Below are 26,006 nucleotides of genomic sequence, written 5' to 3' on the forward strand. Positions count from 1 at the left end.
TGCGAGGAAAAAAATGTAATATGTAATAGCCTACACACAGCCCAATTGCACTGAAGCTCTAGCTGAAAAACAAAAGGTAGCCATTTGTGTTACTGCTTGTGTAACCCACTACTGTGTTGTATGACCTTTGCGAACTTAATCTATTAATGCCAATCGGATTTGTTGTGTGGGACTTGTTTTCTTTTTCTTGGAGATTGTCACTTTACTGTGTGTAATGTGTGTTTAATGAACGCGCTTACAACACGTGAGAGTCCTACATTACAGAGGGAAATGTCGGACGTTTTCATTATTTAAAACTAAATTATTCTCAATCTATGTGTCCCCCCAAACACTAAAGTGGGTACATACTATAGATTTGTGGTCAAAATTATAGGAACATCTGGAAATCTTTCTGAAGAACCAATAACGGAACAATCGACAGAACTGACTGATTCATATCAAGTTTCTAACCTCAGAAATGCAACAAGGGGATATGATTTACTGCCAACTTCTCATCAAAATATGCTAGGAATCACAACATTATCTCCTCTAGGGCATTGTCACATGATTTCAGCAGTGCGTGTGTTTCTTGGTACAAGTTAGCAGCAGTTTTGTTATTTTGTCTTTTTCTTAGCACAACAAATCTGATTTAATTTACAATTCCGAGATTAATACATTTTGGGATTTTTTTTGGGGGGGGGGGCACAATTAATGTGGACTACATATCTAAATATTGCATATTTTAAGGATATGTAGATATCTGTTACAGATACTGACAGAAAATTAAAGGAACGGGCAAGAGCACAGTTATTTCTTTTGCTTGAGCCAGGCCTTAAATCATTTGGGCCCACCAGTACTGCAGCAGCACAGGAGAGATAAACTTGTGTCCCCCACTTAAAATGTCAATTGTCTGGACAAACAGATGGATGCTTATCAGATTGAACAAATCTTCGTTTGAATTGTTTGATAGCCAAGGACAGAAGTACTGTATGTGGAAGAGACTTGTCAAGGATATACAGCAAGGGGTCAAAAAAGGCAGATGAAGATACAGTATATAATGATATACTGTATATATTCACTTTTGTAGATGGCTAGCTAAATAAGAAGATATTATGAATATTTATTAGTACTTGCTGTTTCCCTAGGGACAAAACTGTCAAAAGAGCCTAATCTGTTTTCACCTTTTGCATATGTGATGTCAGTGTTAACAACTCCACGTATCTTGCAAGAAAAACCATTAAGGTGTTTGGTGTTCCTAAGAGCATGCAGATGATTCTGCCCCCTTCAGTGATGTGAAACCACAAGAGCTAATTTAATATTGATTGTCATAATTTATAAGACGACAGTCTTAAAATGCCCCCCAAAATATGCAATTTACCAACTGTTATATTCTGAATGTTATTCACAATGAAACGGCATGATTCTCTAAAAGATATATGAATTCATGAACATGGGTTGTACACTGTCCTTGAAAAATTACAATGGACTTTCTTAGGTTGTGCAGTTCTTAACACAAAAATGGTACTTAAAAAATTCTAGAACATATGAAAAGCAAACTATTCAGTTAATAGACTGAAAACACAACATAAAAAGGATTGCTTGGCTCTATCAAATTCAAAATTCAAAAATAGAATTGTTATAACTTTTATTAGAGAAACAAATAATTAAGTATGTTTTAAATTAGAATTGTTTGCAAATTGAAGTAAATTAAAGTTTCTTTTCAGCATGGAATAGTTCACTAAGCAATTAGAATCCTGCTAAGATGATTCACAAGGTGCATTTACTTATACTAATTGTCTTTTTTTACACCATTAGGATTGCTTGTCAGTTACAGTATAATCTGAAAATAAAAAAAAATGTTTAAGGAAAAACAAAAAAAATGCAACTCTGTAACTTAAAGTGAAAATAAAGAAGAACATTTTTATGTTTGAATTTCACACACTTCACTCTGAGGCAGTTGCCATTTTGAAGATGCACATTACAATATGCATTTTAAAAAAAGAATTGTCAAAAATCTCATTTAAAAAGCCACTACCACATCTTATTTTCTTGTGAAATATATACCATTTTACCATTTTTTACATTTTTGTAATGTTCAGAATTGCTAAAAATATGAAAGGTGTTATGCCAACATAAAGGCACATATATAGCATCAGTTAGTTTATGTATATGAAAATAGATCTGTCTGATGTATACAGTGTGCATTTATAACAAGCTGGCCTATTCAGACAATTGTATCAAACAACTGCAGGGCAGAAACAAAATAATCGGAAAAAAAGAAATTAAAGAAAAGAACAGATTTCTTACACACGGTGCACATACGCAGTTTTGACATATACGGTATGCAGTTTGCTTAATCTCCGACTTTCATGGGCAATTTAAAAAAAACAACAAGAATTCTTTGGTTGTGCAGTAACGTTTCATTAGCCATTTAAATTCCTTATGTATATTTTTTCCTAGTAAACATTTTTAAGAGGAATTTAATAAAACTTTTGCCACAGATTATTTGATATTAGAAAACGGATATGAAAACAGAAAGGTTTATTATGCTGAAGTGCTAGTTACTGGATTTAAGCTTCTTGAAATATTTTACATAATTAGGCACAGATCACAAAGGCCTGAAAACCACTGAGACCAACTCTGTAACTCTGTAATACAAGATCTGTGCTGTTTCTGTGTACGACTAAACTGACATCCCCTGTTCATATGGTCTATGCTAAATGTATCTTGATAAAGACTTTCTTGCCATGCTTTTTCTATATTTTAGCCCCATAAACATGTTGTCCATCAAAGACAGAACTAGCACTTTTTCAGTTTTTGGTGCCAAATGTGGCAAAATTTCAAACTGCTGCAACAAGACACTGGCTCCTGTTGAGTGGAGCGTCACATCCAGTTGAGCTGATATCCTTTAGACAGCACAAAGCTCTCCAGGTCTTTGTCTTCAGCCCTTTCTTGAAGCCTCTGCTCTTCAAGCAGGACCACCAGCCTGTCTCTCTCCTCCACCATTCTCATCATCTCACCGAGGACCTGCTGTTCCTCGGCTAGCTCCTGTGGGCTCTTCTTGGAATCTGGGAAAAAAAAAACAACGAAAAGGAAGGAAACTGAAAATGACACTGAATTTTGCATTGGAGGTTAAAAAAAGTTGGACGTTTTTGTTCCTTTATAAACTGCATCAGTATTTTGTAATTGCACCAGTATATAATTTAAATAAGCGTTAAACATTGTATTTGTTAGTAAAAATTCTATTTTCAGTACTGAATTATTTATATATACAGTTATTTTTTAAAGCACAATAAATCAATGGGGAACTCTTGATTGCAAATGCCCTTTTGGTATACATTTGTGTTTATTATTGTTGGGGAACAAGTTAAAAATAAACATCTGTTCAGAAAATAAATATTTTAACTTAGCATACTGAAATACATCCTCGGATTTATGTGTACACATTCAGATAATCGATTTGTTGATGTTTTCACTGCTGTGAAACAATTTTTACTCAATAAGATAAACACATAATATATTTAGTTATACCTGACAGTAATACTCTAACTGACATTACAAACCAGTAATACTAAAGCCACTTCATCTAGTCAGAAGCAACTACAGTAGAAGGAAGATGAAAAAGCTAAGGGCATCACTTGTAATTGCAAAGGTTAAACCATTATGATATTTCTGAAAGCCAATACGTGAATCAGGACACATGCAGAATATTGTCTACAAATCTGGGATCAAAAGGTCATTTACAGGGGATGCATCTTCTATTCACACCCATCAGGGTTCAAAGCTAATTTGTTCATTCAAAAAGAAAGGAAAATTCAATTAAGAATCCCAACCCCTCACTGTTCTTGATCTCATAACCCCAACAGTTTTGTAAAAAAAAGATCAGAAAGGTAAAACCTTAATAACAAAAAACATAAATCATTTTCTGAATTAAATCACGTGTAAGCCCTGCATTCGGGTTTGCCTTTTGTAGGTAAAGTTCCGCAATGCAAAGAATTAGTTGAAGAATTTACAGTATCTGAGGTGTCTTTCCAACAATCTAGTGAAATAAACACTGAGAACTAAGCTTCTTGGTTTTCTTTTATAGAATTTTGTCCATTTCTTTCTAAAAACCTCACAAAGATTTGTGCCTCTGACTCCTCTTTTCACATTCTCACCATTGATGGCCATCCTGCGGCGCAGTTTCTGCTGTAACCTGCTTTGGCAGTCCTCCAGCTCCAGCTCTTGGGCACTGAAGGGTAGACACAAGCACAGTCTCACACACTGCCTGATGCCAAAGCTTTTGGGGACCGATTATATACTTTGCTCTTTTCTCCTGTTTCTCTTCTCAACTCATCGCCTTGATGTGAGCGGTCCTGGGGGGTATCTATTCTTGCTGTTTTTTTTACTATTAATTATTATTTTAACAAACCAGCAGATGATTTTAGAAAAGATTCTTAGTTTCATACCCAAATGACCGGAAGCTACATTGTGTCTTGGAAAATTATAACCTATGTCAGTTACCAAGAAGAAGATGAATTCTGTCAAGAGGCGAAGATGTTCTGGATAAGCTGAGTGCATACTTACAAAATCATCAGTTCAGATTCATAGCGGACAAGTTTATTCTTCTCCAGAACCAGCTTAAACCAGGTTTGAAGGAGTTGTGTTTCATCTGCCGAGCTGGAATCTTAAGGGAATAAAAGCCCTAAGTTAGGGTGATGTGAATTATTTGTGTACTTGAACAAATAATTCAGGTCTTTAATACCATTTAGACAGCCCTGGTTATATGTCCCTGAGTTTGCCTACCTATCTGCTCATCCATCCATCTGTATGCTGCTTTTCTGTTGTTATATAATTTTCAATGATCCTCATGGTTTGACATCAGTCTTTTGTGAACATCACTTATTACAGCAATTTATTGATTACACTTCATGAATGCTGCCCATACTGATTGCATATCACTTTCAATGTTGTTGTACAAGTGGCAGGAAGAATTGTGAAATTGTAAGGTTTTAATTTAATTACTCAAATATTGCCAAAATTAAGATGCACCAAAACACACCCATAAAATCTAAGGTTTTACAATAGGTTTGACACATTTATTTTCTAAATTGGTGCCAAACCTGATCCAATTTCATCCTGACAATCCAGAATTTGTGTACTAATGTAAGTTTTGAACAGTACTGCCCCCTTCAGGAGAATCTGTAAGTAATTTTCATTTTCTGCTTAAATATTCAGTAAAAACAATAATTTTGCTGCACTGTAATATTAAACTCAATTTTGTGAAACTGCAGTTCTACACCAACCCCCATCTTTACGCATTTCCTTACAGGTATACCAGCTTGGATAAAGTCACTGAAATTCTTTGCAGTGTATAACACAATATCTGTCAAATACGTACTTCATTTCACTGAAATACGTATTTTAGTATAGGCACAATCAATATTTTACATGGAATTCCCCATATCATATAGTAGGAAATAAATTTTAATTACAAATACTTCTGCTAAATTCATTATCTAAGAAGCATATATTCACATTTTTTGTTCATGTAGGCTCAAAGGCCATAATGAAATCTAACTAATTCTTTTTATACAGTGCACGGATGTGGAAGTGGATTACCAAAAGAGCTGCAATTTGCAATTACGTTCCAGAGTTGAAATTCAAATCCTGTGAGAATGTTGATAAAATATAAATGTTATTAAACGGATCCTTTTTAAATGTCATAGGTACACAAATGTCTGAAATCTAAAGGGGGAAAAATCAAACAAAGAATGTTTAATGAAGTCATACTTCACTGATGTAAAGTGAAGGAAATAAGTATCTTCCTTAAGATTTGAATATACCATAACGTGTGGCAGCAGATCCTGCTTTGAAACACATGTTGCTGCTGTTACCAAATGTATTAAAACCTTTACCTTACTGATGAACCAGTGATTACAGTGATTGTGTTAATCACTTAACACTTCTGTAATCATATCCTCAATAAAAGAAGTGCTCAAATAAAGTATATACATCAATTCTTACACAGTGGTCATTAATTATCATTATACAATATATACAATAAATCACTCCAGACTGTCCAGCTGCCTGTGATCATATGAATCCAATCCACTGTTTCACAGTTTCAGAAATATATCTGAAAAATTCTATACATAACATACATTTGAGAAGATTATTTTTTAGTTACATTACTTCCAAAGGAATTTAAGATCAGTGCCAGAAATGTGCATGTATTGTGAATCAAAGGTCTCCTGGTATAAAAAAAAGACGATAGCTCAAATACCATTGCACTTGACTGGCTGAGTTCCACGGCTGATTTCTATCCAGCTAGAGCCAATAAAAAATACTTTTTGCAAAGCTGGCCTTTCAGAGAATTTGCAAGTGACACTCATACACACTGATGAATTGTATGCTCCTTGTTGTATCTCCTTACCACTCAACTACAATACAATGTTTTTTTTATTATTCCTTAAGAAAATGGTATTATTACGGCTGAAAAGGAAATAGTCCTAAAATCAAATACCACAGTGTTTATTATTGGTATTGCAGAAGGAATCTTAAACATTTTATTCTTCATCCTGAAAACAACAAGCACAACAAAGAGAAAATCGCAAAATAGCAAACAAACATGCAAAACTTGCAGGTTCTTTAACAAAAGAAATGGGGAAAATGAGCCTAATTAAACAAATTCTGAAGACAGGAAACGGCAACAGTCATAGTTTTTGCCCTAGCAAATTGTAATTAAGACACATTTCTGTAATAATAATTCGAGAAAGAATCATTTTTAAACATAGAAAAAAAATCAGTGTCCATTATGTCAAATGGAGATAGCAGGATTGTCATATTCACCATCTCTGTGCATTGTTTGCCACCTACTCATGTCCTCTTTCAATCTAGTTTGGGTTTATGAATAATACCCATTAACAAAAGGCCTATTCACTGTTCACCCCTCCTTAATGCAATTATCTGAACAAAGCCATGCAAATGTTACATACAATGGACACTGCCCTGCCTTGGGCTGTCATTATTATAGATATTTTCCATGCAGTTATGTACTAAAATCTGTTGCAAGGACACATTTACCACTGAGAAGTGCCTGAGGCCCATGGCTGTACATCTTTTCTGTAAATGAAGGGACACTTTTCACTCACAGAACACAGCTTCTGTGCATCCAACAAGACAGTCCATTTCAGTACAATTTCTAATACAGAATTATGTATGTCCTTATTCTGTTGCTAAAATACAGAAAATACTTGCAGTAAGTATTCCATAGAACAACACAGAGGGACTTCTGTAGCAGCGACAATAGTTTGATCAAAATGCTTCAGAAAAAAATATTAGTAACAATAATTATATTATACCCCACTGATGCTATGAATCATGTTATAGATGTCAATACATCCTGAAAGCATGACTCATTATCTAACTGCAAACAGAAGAGTTTTGCAACAACTGTCCTTGCTCTGCTTGATTTAAATCAATAGCTGGCTTTTGAAGAGACAACCTACACAGCCTAATCTACTATATGACAGCAAAATGAAAACATAGCTCAGGGTCACTCGGAGGTAGAGAGGCTTTTCGGAGTCACAAAAATTACAGCAAACTGGAATACAATACATTCAAGAGCAACCAAAGCCGACAACAATTACATGCAAATAGTAAAAAATGAACCCCTTTAAATGGTCAACTCTTTTAACACATTCCACAGTAACATATTGCTTTGTGTACACCTTCTTCTCCACTAATAAACAGCTTCTTCAGAGGAATAAAATGGCAAGAATATTACTGTTAATAACAGAAATGTCCTTTTTTGTCATTACCACTTGAAATAACTGTTTTAATGACTATCCTGTATTGTGATGTACCTTAAGGTGATAAAATATGATATGGGTCGTTTCTGTTTTTTCCTTTCATCATTTGTCAAACTATTACCTTTCCTATAATTTCATACAATTTCAACTGCAAATTGCTATTTTGTTCGAATGCAAATCTTTTTTTCATTTCGGGAGTATTTTTTTTCATAATTCAGCTAACGGCGCATGACATCTTCCACACTTTTCAGTTTTGCACTTTAAATCCTGAACTCCATTAAAAGCTTGTCAAAGCTTTGTATTTAATTTAACCTCTAATGCATACAGACTCTGGTTAGCAAAATATACCTTCTCCAAAAGTAATCTATTTTTCAGCATCCAGTCCTAATCCTGTAAACCTTTTATCATTTAGACTTGGATGACCCTAATGAAGCCCACACGCTAATAAATAAATGAAAGTGGTTCTGTCAACTCCACCTGAGACACTGCATTGCTTATATTTGTTTCCTTTCCTTTCTGTGCCTCCAGGCTAGTCCATGTTTCTCACCAGAGGTCATGCAAAGTGCAAGTCTGCAACTGAAAATAATTTCCCATTCTTCACTGTCAATATTCAGCTCCTTTATGCAGCCCAAACAGGCAATCTGCACTTTTCTTGGCTCCACAAACACCTTAGATGAGGCAAAGGCATTTTCACCACTGCCAGAGTAGATATATCAAACGAGAATGATCTAACAGCACATACAGTTCACTTCTTTGGATGAAAATAACATTCTGCCTGGAAGGCTGGAAACTTCACTGTAGAATTTTCTGTAACAAAAGTGTCCGGACTTTCCTTGAGATTTACATGATACATGTAGCACTATGAAGAACGATTAGAAATACAACATGATAATACATAGATCTGCCCAGGAATAGAAGGTCATTGTGGCCAATAACAGGTCAGGGCCATAATATTTTGGTTTTTGGTTCACAGTAACCTTTGCTCAGCAATGTGACTTGGTGAGAGCCATGTTCACATTGAACATGTTTATTCAGTATCACAACAGTCTAGCACAAAACTATCTATTCTCACTCTTTTAATAAACAGATGTGTAATAAATAATAAATACCTAAATTAAAAATCCAACTCTTAACTAGTTCAGGTTAGTAATGCAATACTCTAGAAAAATATAATATCCAAAGTGGCTGTTAAGATTAACCAAGCAACATTTTATTACCCAGGATTAGAGCAATTCATCTTTACATTTAAAGGAACTTTTAGATCAGAAAAGATGGCCCTGAACTTTGCCAGCCCCTCTTTCCTCTTGATTATTTGTAGAAGAATCTGTCAGCCTCAGAGCAAGTCATGCAGAGTGAAACCCCAGCAGCCAAGTCAGCTGTCAGTCCTATTAATTTGTGAGGACAGCCACAATTCCTTAGAAATAACTTTATCAATCACAGGAATTCTGGCCAGTGACCTTCTGCCATTATTTCAACCTCCAATTCGCCCTTTGGTACCCCTGAGGAAGGGTAGGAGGGGTGTGGTGCAGGATGAATTCCATCTCAATTAATGCCTTCACCTTCTAAACTGCGACACTCTGACAAGCCACTCCGCTCTACTCTGTAATGGCTTCTGACAGGCCCACCTGATGATGGGAGAAAGACAGGGCCCCGGTATGAAGGGTGCAGCTTCAGTCAGACAGCAGGCCAAATTAAATGGAGACGAGAAGCACAAGAGTGACAGAGCTGAGGATTGTGAATGGCAGGCGAAACGAGGAGAAGAAAGGGAAGGTGCTCTTGTCACAGCCTGTCCCTCAAGTGGAATTGAGAGGCCTTCTGTGCTTCAGGCCAACACGTGGTGTTTTTGAGTTTTGGATAGCTGAATCCCTCACCTGTCTCTCCCCGCAGTTCCTTCTCCAGCTTCACCCCTCGTTCCTCCAAGACTCTCTGTCTCTCCTCCACCTCTTCAAGCTGCCGCTGTATCACCTGGAGAACACACAAGGACAAGCAGAGCATCAACGGTTAATTGCTCAGACTGCTAAATTAAAAAAAAAAATTGCAATTCAATTGCAACTTGCTAGGAATTACATTCATTATTACCATTTAACAGGTTTAAATTTATAGTATTACTTTTAAACTTTGAATTTATGGTATGAATGTTCTCATTCCTGAATGATGAAGTACAGTTAAAAAACTGAAATACTGTAGTTCTCTGGTTTTAAAGATCAGATCAGATCTTCAAATGTTCAATTCCAGGCTTTACACAAAGAAGAAGCTCAGAAGCAGCACTCACGAAAGTTGTTAACGATTTTTTGGCGGTGTCTACAGAAAATATCCCTCTAGTTCTGGATGGAGTGAAAACTATCTAAGGATCACTGGTTCTTCTCTTAGTTTATTTAGTTTTTCTTTTGTTACAAGGAGCAAAAAATCTTAGTTGTTAAAAAACTAACCTAGTTCCACTTACTCATGGAGTTCCACAAGGTGCTGTACTGGGATCAACTTACTTTTTTTATTTGTATGTTGCCATCACAGACTTAGGTTTTACTGCTATGTTGACGTATTTGCAGAACAAATCTGATAGTATTGATACATATTTGGCAGATTTAAAGGGTTTGAAAATAAGATATGGATCCAACAGAACTTTGTTAAACTGATGTGTGGCAAAACTGAGATTATGCTCAATGGCTTCTATCATTAGCTTTACAAAGTTTGTGACATCAGTGTTGTCAACGTGCTGAGATCAAACTTTTAATGAGAAACCTTGGTGTTAGTTTGACATGATGTTATTACGTAAAGCACAATTTATGAACATTATAAGGGTATCTTTCTTCCACTAGTGTAACATTACTCATTTAAGACCCTTGCTTAACCTGGTAACCCTATTTCATCTGATGATGAAATATTACTATGTGCCTTATATTATGAAGATTAGACTACTGTAACACCTTGTTTACTGAGGTATCTTCTAAGGTACTTAAACAGACTTTTATATGTCCAAAATTATATGGCTCATGTGCACAATGAAAATAAAAATACAAATTTTTGTACCTGTGCCCTGTGGAGTCTCTTCAGATTTTCGTGGCGGACCTGCCTCTGTTCCATCTTCTCCTGCTTCCTCCTCTGTCGGAGGCTGGACCTTCCCAGTTGAGACGAGGAAACCTTCAGAACAACAACACAGCAACACAGGGGCAGTTACTTACCAGCATAACTATTCTTCTAGAGCTCTTAGATTTGATATAAAGTTAAGTTACAAAACGGAACTCCCCTGACTTAATATAAATCTTGTCTCGAGATCCCAGCCTTGAATATTTTAAAGAATATTCTTCAAAAGTGAGCCCTACCAATCATACATTACAGCAGCACAGTCTCAGGAATACATTTTAGTTAAAGATTTTCATTCCAATTATTCGGTAAGATTCAGTCATTTTACCAGGAAGAGGTTCCAATGTTTAACTTTAAATCCAAACACAATGTTTTAATGACAAACTAAAAAAGTTTGTTTACTTAGAAAATAGTCAGCTTTTATTGGAATATGTGATTTTCATGCAGTACCTTTTGTTTTGATGAAAGCTTCTCTTCCTCGCTTGAGGAACTAGCTTCATAATGGTCTGCCTGATGTCCTTCAGACAGATTATCTGAGTCTGTCAAAAAGGCGTAAGAGGTGTAAGAAACAGGTGTGATTAATGGCACACACCTACAAACTGTTCTGAAGTCACCTTTCTCCTATTTTTTAAAGTTTCTCAACTGATATTAAAACAATTTTCTAAAAAGCAAACTAAGTTTTAAAGAATCAGACTTTGACTTGGGAGGAGAGAATGAATTGCTATAGTTTAAATTATGGACCCACATTGTTCATTTACTCTGATTGAAATGTGAAGAGCCTTTCTCAAAAACTATCTGATATTTTGATCCAACTCCAGTCATCATATTACATCATGGAAGGCATAACTGTATGCATTAATTAAAATGATTTATTTCTACTCTGGATTCATCTTACACTGGAACATATGAACTCGGTTCACAAGCTCTCGTAAAAGGAGGGAAACACTGGAACTAATTTAAATAGCTGTAATGTTACTTACAAATGTGCCTTTAAATTTTAAAGGCCTATAGCTTCAGACAATTCAAATAACCTGCATTGTGTATCATGAAATCAACACTTTAGAATGATTGAGAAATCCACTGACACCTTAACATTCCGACCAAGAATTACTTCAAGGGGACAATGAACTATGACTACCTCAGGACAGACCAACTGCCAGACAATAACTTCAACTACAACTCAAGTACAGTATTGTGGTGCCCAAAGACATCAACCATGTAACATACTGTACAGTATGTAACACTTTGGAATGACCAACAGCATATTGACAGTTAAATGTAAGATGATGGAAAAGTGCAACACACTTTTATAATAAGAGTTCACAATAAGATTTCAGTGTTGAGTTTGTCTGGAAATCCGGGCATTACCCAGGACTGGCATGATCAGTGGGCAAGTAATGATAAGACCAAAAGCAGTTTGATTATAGCTGCCAAATACTGTATATTGTTCTCCTGTGTTCGTGGGACTGTGCATATCAATGTGAAGGGATTATTATATATTGTGAATAATATTGAGTATTATCAGTATTCTTAGTACATCAAATTATTTCGTTTTAAAGATACGTCAAGAAACCTTGTGTTAACCTTACATTAAAGACAACCAAATCAAACATGACAGTAGGTATATCTGTTTGCCCATTTTATGGTTTACAAAATAAAGCACGAGAATTTAGGGACATAAAGTAAAAGAGGCCTCATACATATGACACAATCAGAGACACTGTAAAATTATACTGATACACAATGCAATGTTAAAGCCAATATGCTAGACGTTAAGCAATTTGGCTAACCTAAGCACTGGTCTTAGCTAAACTTTCTGTTCTAGGCTTATGAGTCTCCAAACACGAGGAGCTGCATTTATGAAACGAGTAATCTGATGCTAAGATCCATAATCATATGAATTTGATTTGCCTAAATGCTTTTAAACTAGGTATCTGTTCACTTAAATTGTATAAGCAAAGGTTACACACTGGCTTGAATGACTCTGTGAGGTTTGCTCTGTCACATAATTGGATTGAATATTGTGAGGCAGCTATTAGACAGATTACCCTTAGGTAGCTTATAGCATCTGGCTCCCACATTTGCATCATGACATCTGTTCAATGTAAAGTAACTGGCGTCAGAAAGTCTGGTCATAGCAAATAAAGAGAAAAATCATTTACACCCAAACAAAAATAGAAGTAAACAATGAAGTCACTGATCATATGAATAAATGCTTTCCATGAACTAACTTGTGTCTTATACTGACATATATACAGAAAGATATCAGAATGAATGTCAGCTTTTGACTTCCTAGGTTGGAATGTCACCACATCACCAAATTAAAACATTTAGGACAGGCAGAATCTTTCACAACTAATATATGTTGCTCAGAGTGGCCTAACTTCTTCAGGCTGAATAGATAGTAGGAACCAATCCATTGTTATTCTTATCATAATTATATTATCATCTTCATGCAGGAGGGAAACACAGCATCCCCACAGTCCAATGTAATTTTTAACACCCTGAAAATAGGCAATCCAGTGACATCAATCAACAGTACCAAAGATATTTCTACTGTAAATGAGATTTTTAAAGTGAGAATCTGAAATTTCCTCTTTATTAAATGAGAACCACAATTCCATGAGCTACACAGTTGTTTTTTAAACCTTTTATACATTGATTCTTTGAACAAAACATTTTCAGAGAAATTTGATGGGGGATTTATATTAAGTACCTTTAAGTAATATATCCTGATTACACTTACAGTAGGTGTTGGAGTGTTTTTTTAACAGGAGCAATGATCCAAATTTCCCAGAAATCACTATATAAAATATACATACTGTATCTGTGTACTAACAGCTCTCCATTATTATAGCCTGGTATTAAAACCAGAAACCATTCAATGGTACAATTTAATAAACTGGAATACAGCTGTAGAAGCTAAATCCCTTGATCGTATTTTTACCTTTTTTGTTGAATTTTGAAATTTGTTTAATTTTGAAATTTTTGTTGAATTTTGATTGATTTTTTTCCCCTGAAAATTAACCCACTCCCTTCCTTTATGAGGCTGGCAAAAAGATACAGAATTAGGGTGTTTAGAGGGAATAATCCTAAAACACTGAGACTGGAAAAGTTTGTAAGGACAGCTGTAAAATTAATAAACAAATGAAAATAAGATAAAAGAGCTTTTTTCATCAAAAGTACTTTTTGGCTGTTCATCAATTTTATCAAACAAGAGACATTCTGGCTTCCTCTTGCTGTTTCATCACCCTGTGTTATTTAGCACTCAGAATATTCCAACAATAGGACAGAAAAAGTTTTTTTGTTTTTTTTTCCCCAGACTGAAACAGAGATGCACCTGTTTTATAAAAGGGCCCTCCATTCTTACAAAGTGCAGTTCTACTGTTAGAGATTCTCTTAGTTTCTTGGTCCATACCTTTCTTCTTGAATTTGGCAAGAATTGCCCAGATGTCATTTCTCCCTCCAACTTCATCTGCACCCTCTCCACCCCTCTCGGTGCCTTCGTTCCTCTTGAGTCGCAAAGAGGAAAAGAAGTTGAGTCTTCTCCGTGGCAGAATTGTCAAATCATCCTTGGTGGCCCGCGAAGACATTTCGTTCAAGGACACCTTTTCTAGCAGCTTCGGCATGTCATTCTCCACTTCCCGGGGACCTAGCCCTTCTTTCCCGATGTTACCAGTGTTATTCAGCAGCTGGACTGGTTCTGATGAGCACCTTGCAGATGCTGACACAGCTGAGGCAGAATGATGAGGTGGCGCTGTGTCCTCAATCCTTCCCTCTGTAGTCTCCCTTTTGTCTGTCTCCAGTGTGGGCTCACTAAGTTGCTCGTCACAGGAAGGACCCCCAAAGAGGGCTGCGAAGTTGAAGAAGGATCCGTCAGAGACAGGCCGTGTCCTAGGAGTACTGCTGTCTGTGTTGCTGGTGATGCCTGAGGAGGAAGCACCTCCAGACCTCCTGAAAGATCTTCTTAAGGCATTTGCAAGAAGCTGAAGGCCTGACTGAGGCGTTTTGTTAGCCTCTTTAGAAGACTGTGGAGGCTGAGCTGTAGGTTTGGGAGCTGCATCTACTGGCACATCAATGGCACTTGGGGAGTTCGCATCTTTGGTATGATGGTCAGCCTTGCTGGTCCAAGAGCTCTTATCCTCTCTAGCTGCATTCCATTGGTGCAGGTCTTCAGAGACGTTCAGGTTCCAGTCCAGTAACTTTGCCTTCTGGGAATTAGAAAGGGTCAGCTTTTTCTTCATTGTCATCATCTCTAGATCGACATATGCACTGCTCGGCCCCCCCCAGCCACCGGCGCCCACTTTGCCTCTGTCTGTGGAACGAAGATTATCGGTTTTCACATCGGTTATTCCAGAAGATGGCAGGTGCCTTTTCGCACAACCCAGCAAACTCTGAGGAAGTTAAAAATCAGAAATAAACAGGTAAAAATAATTTTGTTTTTACTGTGCCCAACTGGATTTTTTTTAGGCACCGAATATAGTTTTACCCGGAGAAAATGCCACACAAACATATTGAGGAAGATATTATTGATACTTTATAACAAAAGTAATAATAATTTTGCCTGGTCAAGTATTTATGAAAGGTAAAAGCAGTGTAAGGTCAGAAAAAGTAAATTAATAATAATAATAATAATAATAATAATAATAAATAAATAAAATAAATTCTTTATTTTATATCACTTGAGAATGAATTCTAAAGTTCAGGAGAGGTTTGTGAAACACTTCATAGCCTGTAATTTTTACCTAGTCTGTATTTTTGGCTTTGTTGTATGGTAAAGTGCCATGAGACTCTGCATTACGAAAGGCACTTTATAAAATAAAGATGTTTAGTATATCATTTCTAAACCTCAGACTTGGATTCTTCCTCCTTTCCAGAATCCTGAGGAGTGGGAGATGTATCTTCAGGGTGCTGAATTAACTTCTTCTTAACCATCGTCAAAGGAAGAGCTTGGGCAGCGGAAAAGCAAAGAAGGATAGAAATGGATTTTCAAAATCACATCTGCAACCCTGACACAGAGTGCACAATCCAAAGGAGAGTTTTACAATCTGAGTCTGACTTGATAGACTGACACATACTTGACAGATATCTGTAAAATTCACACAGACAATAGTAAGGGAGAGAAGAGTATAAAAATGTTCATAATTAATTTAATACTGATAGACATAAATACATATATTATATGCATATTCCTATACTTTCACCTAATGTCACAACATTGAATGTTCTAATATGAATAGCACTCATTTGCCTTTGTGTTCTGCCTTTTGTCTTCAACTGTGACCTTCTGTAATGTTTTGGTTTGCACAGAGAATAATACAGATTGCTATAGAAATCATATTATTGGTATTTTGTATTTTGTTTTGCATGAGAAGAAAGTGATGTATCTCCAGATATGTTTCTTTGCACAACTTGTGGATACATACTGTTTCAGTCAAGCACAAATGGGATTTTTCTGCTCATTGTATATTACAGAATTCAAGATTTTAAAAAAAGCAAATGAGAAAAAACAATGCATACGACTGCATTAGAATATCCTTGGTTTATGTAAAGGAACACGACATTTTTTGTTCAATGAAATTCAGTAGCTTCAGTCTCAAAAACACAATTCTTGATGTAATACACTAACGGCATATTTTGGGAAATCAACACTACCCTCTAGCGGTTACATTCTTAAATTGCAACTTAAGATTTTTTGCTTGCTCTAGAAATAGAGCACACACCGACCCCAAGGACAACTACAGATAAGGGAAATGAGTTCCTGAAACAGGTTGTATTAAACGAAGGAAGGAAGTTTAGATCTGAGGGTGCGTGGAATAGAACTTAGAGATGGCAATTGACCCAACCAGCATGTTCTTGGAAGGTTGAGGAATATCACCCTGCAACTTACAACTAGCAACCCGCTGAAGCTAAGCGGGTGTGAGCCTGGTCAGTACCTGAATGGGAGACCTCCTGGGAAAAACTAAGGTTGCTGCTGGAAGAGGTGTTAGTGGGGCGCTCACCCTGAGGTCCATGTGGGTCCTAATGCCCCAGTATAGTGACGGGGACACTATACTGTAAACAGGCGCCATCCTTCGGATGAGATGTAAAACCGAGGTCCTGACTTTCAGTGGTCATTAAAAATCCCAGGGTGTTTCTCGAAAAGAGTAGGGATGTAACCCTGGCGTCCTGGCCAAATTTCCCATTGGCCCTTACCAATCATGGCCTCCTAATAATCCCCCTCTATGAATTGGCTTCATTACTCTGCTCTCCTCCCCACTGATAGCTGATGTGTGGTGAGCATTCTGGTGCACTATGAATAGCCTCTATGAATTGGCTTCATTACTCTGCTCTCCTCCCCACTGATAGCTGATGTGTGGTGAGCATTCTGGTGCACTATGGCTGCCGTCCCATCATCCAGGTGGATGCTGCGCACTGGTGGTGGTGGAGGGGAGTCCCCATTACCTGTAATGGCTGTAATTCTAAAGCATGGTAGTAAGAGGGCCAGAGAAACACGTCACTGACGCACCATCATGGTCAGGACAAGCTTAGACAACAGCACGAAAGGGAAAGCAGAGACAGACTCACTGGCCTGGATCTTTCTCCTCCATCGACTATTTCTGTTGAATGATGAAGAGGGCTGTACAGCACTGGAATACTCCTGAGCTGCAGGGAAATTTTAAATTAGATTTCACACACCCACAAACATACTGGCATATTTATAATGTTAAGTCAGTCCATCATCATACTTAGAAAAGATCACCAATTATACTGGATCCTTCCAGATACTTACTGTAGCTAAACATGATTTTCATTTTAAAATAGCACGAACAAAAGCAGCAATGTGCAGATATGTATGTATCTCTAAAAAATGCACAGATATTCATATATATTTGTGCAACGGTTATCAAATCCTATAGCAGTTTTGTTACAAGATGCCATGTTCATCTACTAATAAAAAAGTCGATGCCCTAGTTACAACAGACTACTGATATTTTTTGGAGATTCATCTCCTATTCGGCCAAGAGGTGGCATTACAGACCTCAAGTTCCATATATATTCAGACTTCATAAATCTTCATTTTCATAATTTCTTAATGCCTATAATTCAACCTTTTTATTATCTAATATGAACACATCATTTAAAAAAGTAATGAAATAACCCAAACTAAACATTTCTTCTTATTAAACAAAACAACGTGTCTTGGTTTTAGCAGATATAGTTTTTCAAACAGGAAATACACTCTACTGCAGGTGCAGAATACATTCTGATATATAATATTTCATAAGTGAAAAGAGGAAAGGAAAACAGTGGTGAAATGGGAAGTTATAAATACAAAACATAAACCCCTATTATTGTGCCCAGGGAAATTATTTTCTGGTAAGATGTTTATTAGTTCACAGCCTCACTTCAGAGCAGCTAAGCTGTGGTTTGCTTGTTGTTTTAGACTCTATGAACTATAAAGAGATTTTTTAAAGAAATTTAAACATATTTCAAATAAATAAAAAATGTGATTTCAATTAAACTTCCTTTAGCACAAGATCAGTGTGCTCATCAGAGCTGCTATACTACTTCAAGAGTCATCTTGCCAGATTTCAGAAGCTAAGCACCTTTCTGGAGGTGAGGTCTCTAAGGAATATGAGGTTGCCATGGGAAGACATTGGAGGACCAAAAGATGACACTCTTCCCATAGGCTCAGGAATGTCGAATTAGTCTTCCAGTATGATGAATGGAAACATGGTGCTGTAAGAGGTTCCAGTCTTGCACTGAGGTTATGACTACTTGATGTAATCAAAGATTCCACATAATTCCTTACAATAGTAGGGTTTATAACACTGATATTACAACAGTAGGGATTTTAACATATTTTCATATTTTCCCCTTCTATTCACCCCAGATTTTCAAGTTTAACTGGTGAAGTGATTTATAAATGCTGGTGCAGAATGACTCTGCACACCAACACAGGCAACGACACATTTGTGGTCACTCAAAACGCAAGTTATACTATCGAATCACATGCACCCCAATATCCAGCTACAATCAGGCTTAAACGTATTCATTAAGTGAATCCACTCCTTACTCTCAGTAAACAAAACAATCCCAGGATTCCTAAAAAATCGGACTTTTGTTGCTTGTGGGTGCTGTGGTGCTCAGAGGATTTTGTCCTCAGCCGGATCAGGATTCACTATCATTCCAGAGCAGTTCTCCTCACTCAGGAGGCGCTGAGTGTTACAGCGGCCACAAGAAGCGTTACTGGAAAATACAGGGATATTTAAGATAAAGAGGTAGGGGTACTCAGCTTTTGTTACCAGGTTTTGTAAATGTTTCAGCTGTCCCTTGGCCTTAAAGAACTGGAGGAGGGACGTGCTACATGTGGAAGTTTTCTCACATTTTTCATCTACAACTATCAGGCTTCACCTACCACCATTTTCACCAGTCAGTGAGTCACATCCTCTTAAGTGTGGTTGGGATTCAACGGACATCCGAGGTGAGTCTGAGGCATCTGGCACGTCTTCATTTTTACAAGCACTCCAGTGGGGACTGGATTCAATGCTGGCACTTTGATTGGCATAGACATGAAAACTTTGTAAATGGAAGTGAAAATACTATGCACCTAATCATCAGTTTAGGTACAGCCACCACTATTTCCTAGTAGGTAAATTGTTTACATTGTTTTCTTTTAGAAATATTTTTCACTTGATTATTCATTCTTGCACCTTCAAGCAGGAGTTAACTACAAATTAAAAGCTAGCCTTCCATCATAGTGAAAAGAGCAATTCTGGTCTTGGTAGTGTCCCTAGTATCTTTTCTCCCTGAAATCAAGATTCCAGCATTTTTCATGACACCAGCTCTTGCAATGTTTCAGGGAATAGTATTGATTAAATGTTTGCAAGCAATCATCAATACATCTTGATCTGATAAATGCATTTATTTGAATATTCAAATCAGGTGGTGCTTGATATCTCCTTTCTTTTATGATAATTCTTTAAAACTAGACCACAGTACTTCTCTCTTCAATATGCATTACTATATTGAGAAATAATCTCCTTTACCCTAGCATGGGAAATTTATGTGTTCCATTTCAATCATTTTTGCCACAAACCAACCCCAAAAGTGTGACACTTTGTTTTTAAGAGCTCTCTACTGATGTAAAGAGCATCAAGTGGCTTAACAGCCTCTAAGAAAATCTTACAGACACTAGAAATTACTGAATTAAACAATAAGAGAATCTGCTTCACAGTTAAATAGCAATTATAAGCTGCTGTATAAGCGAGCCTTTTTCAATATTACAAAATTTCTCTTAAGTGGAATGTCTTACTCCAAATAATTTTCCCAAATACATGTAACTGCATCGATATTTTCCACCTATGTCCACCTGATCCTCTTGAGAGCTGAGTATCTGCTGCATGTTAGAGATAACAGAAAAACCCAGTGTACGGCAGTGCTTGCAGCCGCTACAACAGATAATCACTGAAGAAGGGTAAAAAGGCCATTAAAAGAATTTAAGCTGAAGTGTCCTTACTGTGGTTGCAGCTTTGTTGGAACAATGGGATTTGATTCAGTTTTAATGGCATATGTTACAAAGCCACAAAAGCACTGAACTAAATATGTGTCTGTAGAGCTAATACTTCTCCAAAGGAGCCAAGACTAAGACACATACCACTGGGCTGTAAGCCTTTTCAGTTGGATTTCTCAAGAACAGGCCTTCTACACTTTCAGTTCTTTATCGTCTTTTGCCATTGACCTACTGTACATGAGAATTGATTAAGATCTCCTAAAGCATGTATTCCTTGCTAATTCCAGAGGTAGGAATTATAACTATGTGCCTTTGTAAAAGGCTTTTGAATTGGAAGTCACCTTATAAAATACAAGGTCCTTTTTTCATTCCTTTTTAAACTCATACTTTTACAACATTTCATAAATTGTTGTTCATAACTGATTAGTGCTGAGGTTGTCATGCAGGGGTCAAGGGGTTGAGGGAGACCTGCCGGTCCTCAGAGACTGCCAGGGGCCCAGAGGGCCCAACTAAGGAATACCTTTAACCATTAAACCTGGTGCTGAGAAGCACGACTTCTGTGATGGCATTTATGATAAACATGTTTATATGCCTAAACCATGCTTAAAATATTAAACCTGTGTTTCTGCTTTTTTAAATTTTCTAACCAAGAGCAACATTATTAACAGTAATTACATATTTCAATTTGATTACACAGTATGCTGAAATTGTGGAGGGTCTCTGAAACTAGACTAAAAGTATGCAAATATATACTTATATAATCCAAGTATATTATTATATATTATTTAGATAATATTATATTACTTTATTATAGATATAACACTAGGATGTTATTACATAATATGATATATTATTTAGTCTATAATATATTATATATTATAATCAAATGCCGAGTATGAATAAAGAAATTATTCTGGCACTGACAATATGAGTATATACTAGGAATAAAAAGTATTGAGAGGCTCCTGTAAAATCTTTACGTGACAATTTTGTGATCTAACCTACTTTGTGCATACTTACTAGCTGGAGTCAGTCATGATCCTGTTGTGCACAGCCTCCTCAGGCACACCTGTGACTGAGCTGGACTCTGAGAGGGCCGGACAGCTTTCAGACGTCAGACCCATTAGAACACTTCTAGATTTCTTTGGGCTGGCAGAATTGCTCAAAGGCTGGAAACAGGCTCCTGTAAATTGGAAAAATGTCCAATACAGGCTGATGAAGATCAAAGCACTGTGTGTACCAGTGCTTCTCACTACAATCCATGCATTTGCTCCAGGAGGTCCATGGGAAAATGTAATTATGAAAAAAGAGAATATAAAAAGAAAGTAGACATTGAGGAACCAATGTGCTCTTTGAAAGGGGATCAGAATGTCTTTCTGCTTGACCAGGCACATGCTGTTCAGGTCTACTAGTAGATATTTTTGAGGAAAAATGGTAAAAGTAGGCTTAAAATAATCAAGAGAGTTTAACTGGGTAGTCACTCAAATAGTTTTTTTAAAAAATTACAAAAATAATTGACGATTTTAAACAATACAGTGAGAAAACAGAGATAATATTTATATTTGTAATGTAGTACTTCTTGCAAGCACTAGTACTTTTGAAAGGGCTAATTCATGTCCAAACAAGAGAGGTTTCTAATATTACCTGGATAATTTGTTGAGCAGCACAGTAATACTGAAGTGTTATGTGTACTCAGGTGTCAAATGATCAATATCTGTTGCTCCGATGTTAACAAGAACATTTGGCAAGCTAGGGGTTGGTGACACATCCATAGAGTACAAAACAGCTTAAAATTCAAGGTCAAAGAAAACCATTTATGTTAAGTTTGACCATACATGAAATATTTGTTGCACATTCTTTCTCTATCTACTTAAATTGATTTAACTTTTTCTTCAGCTGTTCAGTAATTTAATTAACTGGATAAAAGACCCATCCCACTGGAAATTCCAGTTTCCTTTGTCATTAGTTAATTGCTTTAGTTCTCGTGAGTTCTATTGTCCCATTCTACAGCAGCATTTTGTGTACAGTACAACTGCTCTTTGTAGGGCTCTATTCAACAGACAAGGCAAACAAAAGGAACTAAACCCTATAGACAGATCAGAAAAAATGTTTTCAGCAGACCAAATTGATAAAACTACTGTGGAACTTGGGAAACGGCAATGAATAGATTTTAGAAGGACTGTGTGGCCTTTTCTCTCAATCCTTTGCTGCTGTATACCTGCAGTTTTCTAAAGGTGAATTTCTATTGATACGTTTCTCCTAAACAACGTGGTGTTGTGTTTTAACTCAGGAATCTTAATTAAAGAAAACTATTTGAATTCCTTAATTCCAGACATTCTCATGTACTGTATATAATTTTGTTTTTAAGAGTCAGATTCAACACACAATATATGATACACAAAGAAGCATTATCTACTGTATTTCTTATCTATTTAGAAATCAATAGCCCTTATACACACACACAGACTTAATCATTAGTAAAAAGAAACAAGACAGTGGCATGTCCTTTGTTGTCGTTTTTTAAGATTGCTTGAAATGGCAGAAAATAAGTGAAAATTCACTGTACTATACCAACATAGAAGTGTTCAATATGTGTACCTCAGAGTAGAAACTATTTACTCCAGCAAGCTTGTACTATGACACTGCGGATGTCGTGCAAGTTCTCCACACCAAACCAGTTTTCAGACATATACTATAAAGATTTTTTAAAAATATGTAGTGGAAATAAACGGAAAGAACCAATTTAAAGGTGAGTGTCAGAGTGGATGTCAGAGTGGATGTACCTTTATTTATAATTAAGTTGTTTAATTGACAGTTTTTAAATGAAGTATGTGGCGAATTTCCAATGAAATTCTTATGTAATCTGAAAAATAGGAAGTCAATTAATTATGTCACCTCCCGTTACTGTTTCCGGTTAAGGAAAATGTTTTGTTAAGGCATCAGAATAAAAACATGTGTACTGTACACTGTCTTATTGGAAAAAATAAACCACTGAATAATCAGATAAAAACAAGAGGGGAACAGCATGCTGTATTTGAGAACTCCCACTCTATAGGGTTTAAGGTTTTTAGTGCACCATACTATGATGGTGCAGTACTAGTGGAGAATTACAAGCAGGTTAATACTGTACTTCGTTGAACGGTTCTTAATACAGATGTGGACAGAACAGTTTGAAGTTATGGGAAGAGCACTGCATATACTGTACATGCTTTTTCGTTTAAGCCGACAGCTCATTTGGAAACAGTTGTAACAACAGCTAATCAGAATCAGGCCGCATGAAAGACAAACTGTGGGATAACGCAGGCAGTTGAAATAAACCATCCGGAGCACCCATATTGCGATAATGATGGTTAAACCTGCAATCAAGGTGAGAGGGGATGCAGCTACTATTCATTCTCTTGTTTAAAGAGAAGGAAAGAATGTTTCATATCTTGGCAGAGGACACCATTGGAACCCTGCACTACATTACAGAAAGCACAGGAAATGTCCATGTCCAATCACACAGGGCGAAGTCATAATTTCCCATAACACTGTTCAGAAGCTGTGCAGGTGATGTAATGTCTGCCTTAGATAAAGCCAACATCACCTTCAGAAATTGTAATCATACTTCACCTTGTTTCTGGACCAACAATAACAAAGCCTGTTTCCTATTACCAGAATTACTCAGGTTATTAGCATTGTTTCCTGGGACACTGTGGCCAAGGATGGCAGCATTAAGCTTACTGATATAAATTATTAAGGTCACAAGGACAGCTAGTTCCAAAGCCAAGCCAAATATGACACAACCTCCTGGCTCTTTCTGTAGGTCTTTATCTGAGCAATCCAAACAAGCTAAGGAACACAAATAATACATGGAATGGGAATTTGGACATCAGTATTGGACTTAATTTTTTTCAAAGGCACTTCATGAACCCTTCACTGAGGTGCTGATCATAAGAACTGTTTCATTTATAGAGCATTAACATTTAATAGGTGGATTTGAAGGAGAAATGGTTCAGTTTGTTTTTATGTACCTTTAAAGTTTTTTAGGTGGTGAAAGGGAATACCATCTTGGTGTTACAACACTGTATTATCTATTACTAATGTCAGCTTTATAGCATGTGGAAGCAAATGTTCACTACAATTTTTACTACTTACCAAAATTAACCAAAGTCTTACCAACAAATTATTTTACAACTGCAAATCTGAATAAAACAAAATAAAAAAAAACAAATTCAGGAGCCTGAAGCTGTAAAAAAAAAACTAAAGTAAATTTAATTATATGCTTTAATAGAGACCCATTTACCTCAAATGAAAACTCAGATCTGCATTACCTTTTTATCCTGGGCACATTTGAAGCAGATAGAAGAAGCCACATGAAAGTAAAAAAAAATAAAAGCAAAGGCATAGACAGTCCTTTACAAAGTAGATGATAGATAATCTTGCTGTTTATTATCAATACCTCACACAGAGAATCTAATGCAATGGGTCTAGTGCATTAAGGCATTGTTAAACCTAATTTGAGAATAACCATAAGACATCATATACCCAACAGAAACACATCCAGGTACACATTAATACACCTTTTTGTGATTCTTTTCTTGCTATGGTGATACATTGGTTTATTTTATAGTTCCCCAACACAAAATCAGTTATTGTGAGAAAAACGTTCACTTGGACTTTTTATTTCTCTAAGATGAGGAGTGCCATGTTTCATTTTGACAACGCTAGCATGAAATAATTTGACGTGCGGATCCATACCATTCTTCATTATGGAGACACTGTATAATATAACAATTTCAGTTACATAGCCATCTGTGACCACAAGGGAAGTTCTTTTGGACACGATCATTTGGTCTTACCATTCTGCATGCAATGCCATAGAGCCATTCTTCATAATTCATCTTTTCCTTTGCAATTTGCTTTTTAACTTGAATGCACCCAAGATCATCCACCCCTGTTCTAACCTCTTAATCCAAAACAGGGTCACAGGGAAGCCGGAGCTTATCTTGGCAAGTGATGGGTGCAAGGCAGGATAGCCTCTGGAAGGGACACCAGTCCATCGCAACAAGATCATTTAAAGAATTTTCACATCGACTTTGAGGTCACCTGAAGTCACCTGAAGAACACCTGAAGAAGGCTCCACGGCCGAAACGTTGTGTTTTCTTTCTTCCTTTTTTCAGCTATTACTTGTTCCTTTGCAGCCTACGCATGCTGACGCAGCTACCCACCTGAACTACTTCATTGTATTACAATTAGAAAATTGTCTTGGCTAGTACTTTGATTTTCCTTTTATTTATATTCATTGTTTGCACATGGTTGGCATAAGTTTTCTTTAGAATTAGTCTTTAGATGGAATGAAAAAAAAGACTACTTTCCTGGTTCACAATTGAAGACAACAGAGATGAACCTTTGATTCATATGAGATTTTTTCAAAATTGTTTTTCTAGGATGTTCATTTTCCTTCAGTAAAAAAAGAACTCTTGGTTTTGTGTAGTATGTATAGATGTGTTGGAGTAAAAGTTCAAAATAAAAAAATACAAATTGTCACAAGTGATGTAAGGCTTTCCGGATATTTAACAGCTAATGATTATAGCCCAAGAGGAAATAAAGGCAAGAGAGGAAATGTGATTTGTATTTTCTGTTTCTGTTCTGTAAAGTTTGACTTTGTTGTCTCC

The 26,006-nt window shown here is 36.5% G+C and overlaps 1 protein-coding gene across 1 annotated transcript in view; it reads right to left on the minus strand.

Annotated features, from left to right (window-relative positions):
- Positions 1 to 2,176: 2,176 nt before the first annotated feature.
- Positions 2,177 to 26,006, minus strand: part of LOC148819512 (F-actin-monooxygenase mical2b-like) — a 78,628-nt gene continuing 54,798 nt past the window's right edge. The window contains exons 27-37 of the mRNA XM_088934955.1: positions 21,370 to 21,532; positions 19,255 to 19,391; positions 17,421 to 17,498; positions 15,702 to 15,802; positions 14,272 to 15,247; positions 11,304 to 11,392; positions 10,800 to 10,910; positions 9,644 to 9,737; positions 4,546 to 4,645; positions 4,137 to 4,210; positions 2,177 to 3,047 (exon numbers count right to left, since the gene is read on the minus strand). Of these exons, the coding sequence (XP_088791081.1) occupies positions 2,863 to 3,047; positions 4,137 to 4,210; positions 4,546 to 4,645; positions 9,644 to 9,737; positions 10,800 to 10,910; positions 11,304 to 11,392; positions 14,272 to 15,247; positions 15,702 to 15,802; positions 17,421 to 17,498; positions 19,255 to 19,391; positions 21,370 to 21,532 (2,108 nt within the window). The 3' untranslated portion in view covers positions 2,177 to 2,862. The remainder of the gene's footprint in view (positions 3,048 to 4,136; positions 4,211 to 4,545; positions 4,646 to 9,643; positions 9,738 to 10,799; positions 10,911 to 11,303; positions 11,393 to 14,271; positions 15,248 to 15,701; positions 15,803 to 17,420; positions 17,499 to 19,254; positions 19,392 to 21,369; positions 21,533 to 26,006) is intronic.

Source organism: Atractosteus spatula, chromosome 16, assembly GCF_055471065.1.
Source record: "Atractosteus spatula isolate fAtrSpa1 chromosome 16, fAtrSpa1.hap1, whole genome shotgun sequence".
NCBI lineage: Eukaryota > Metazoa > Chordata > Actinopteri > Semionotiformes > Lepisosteidae > Atractosteus > Atractosteus spatula.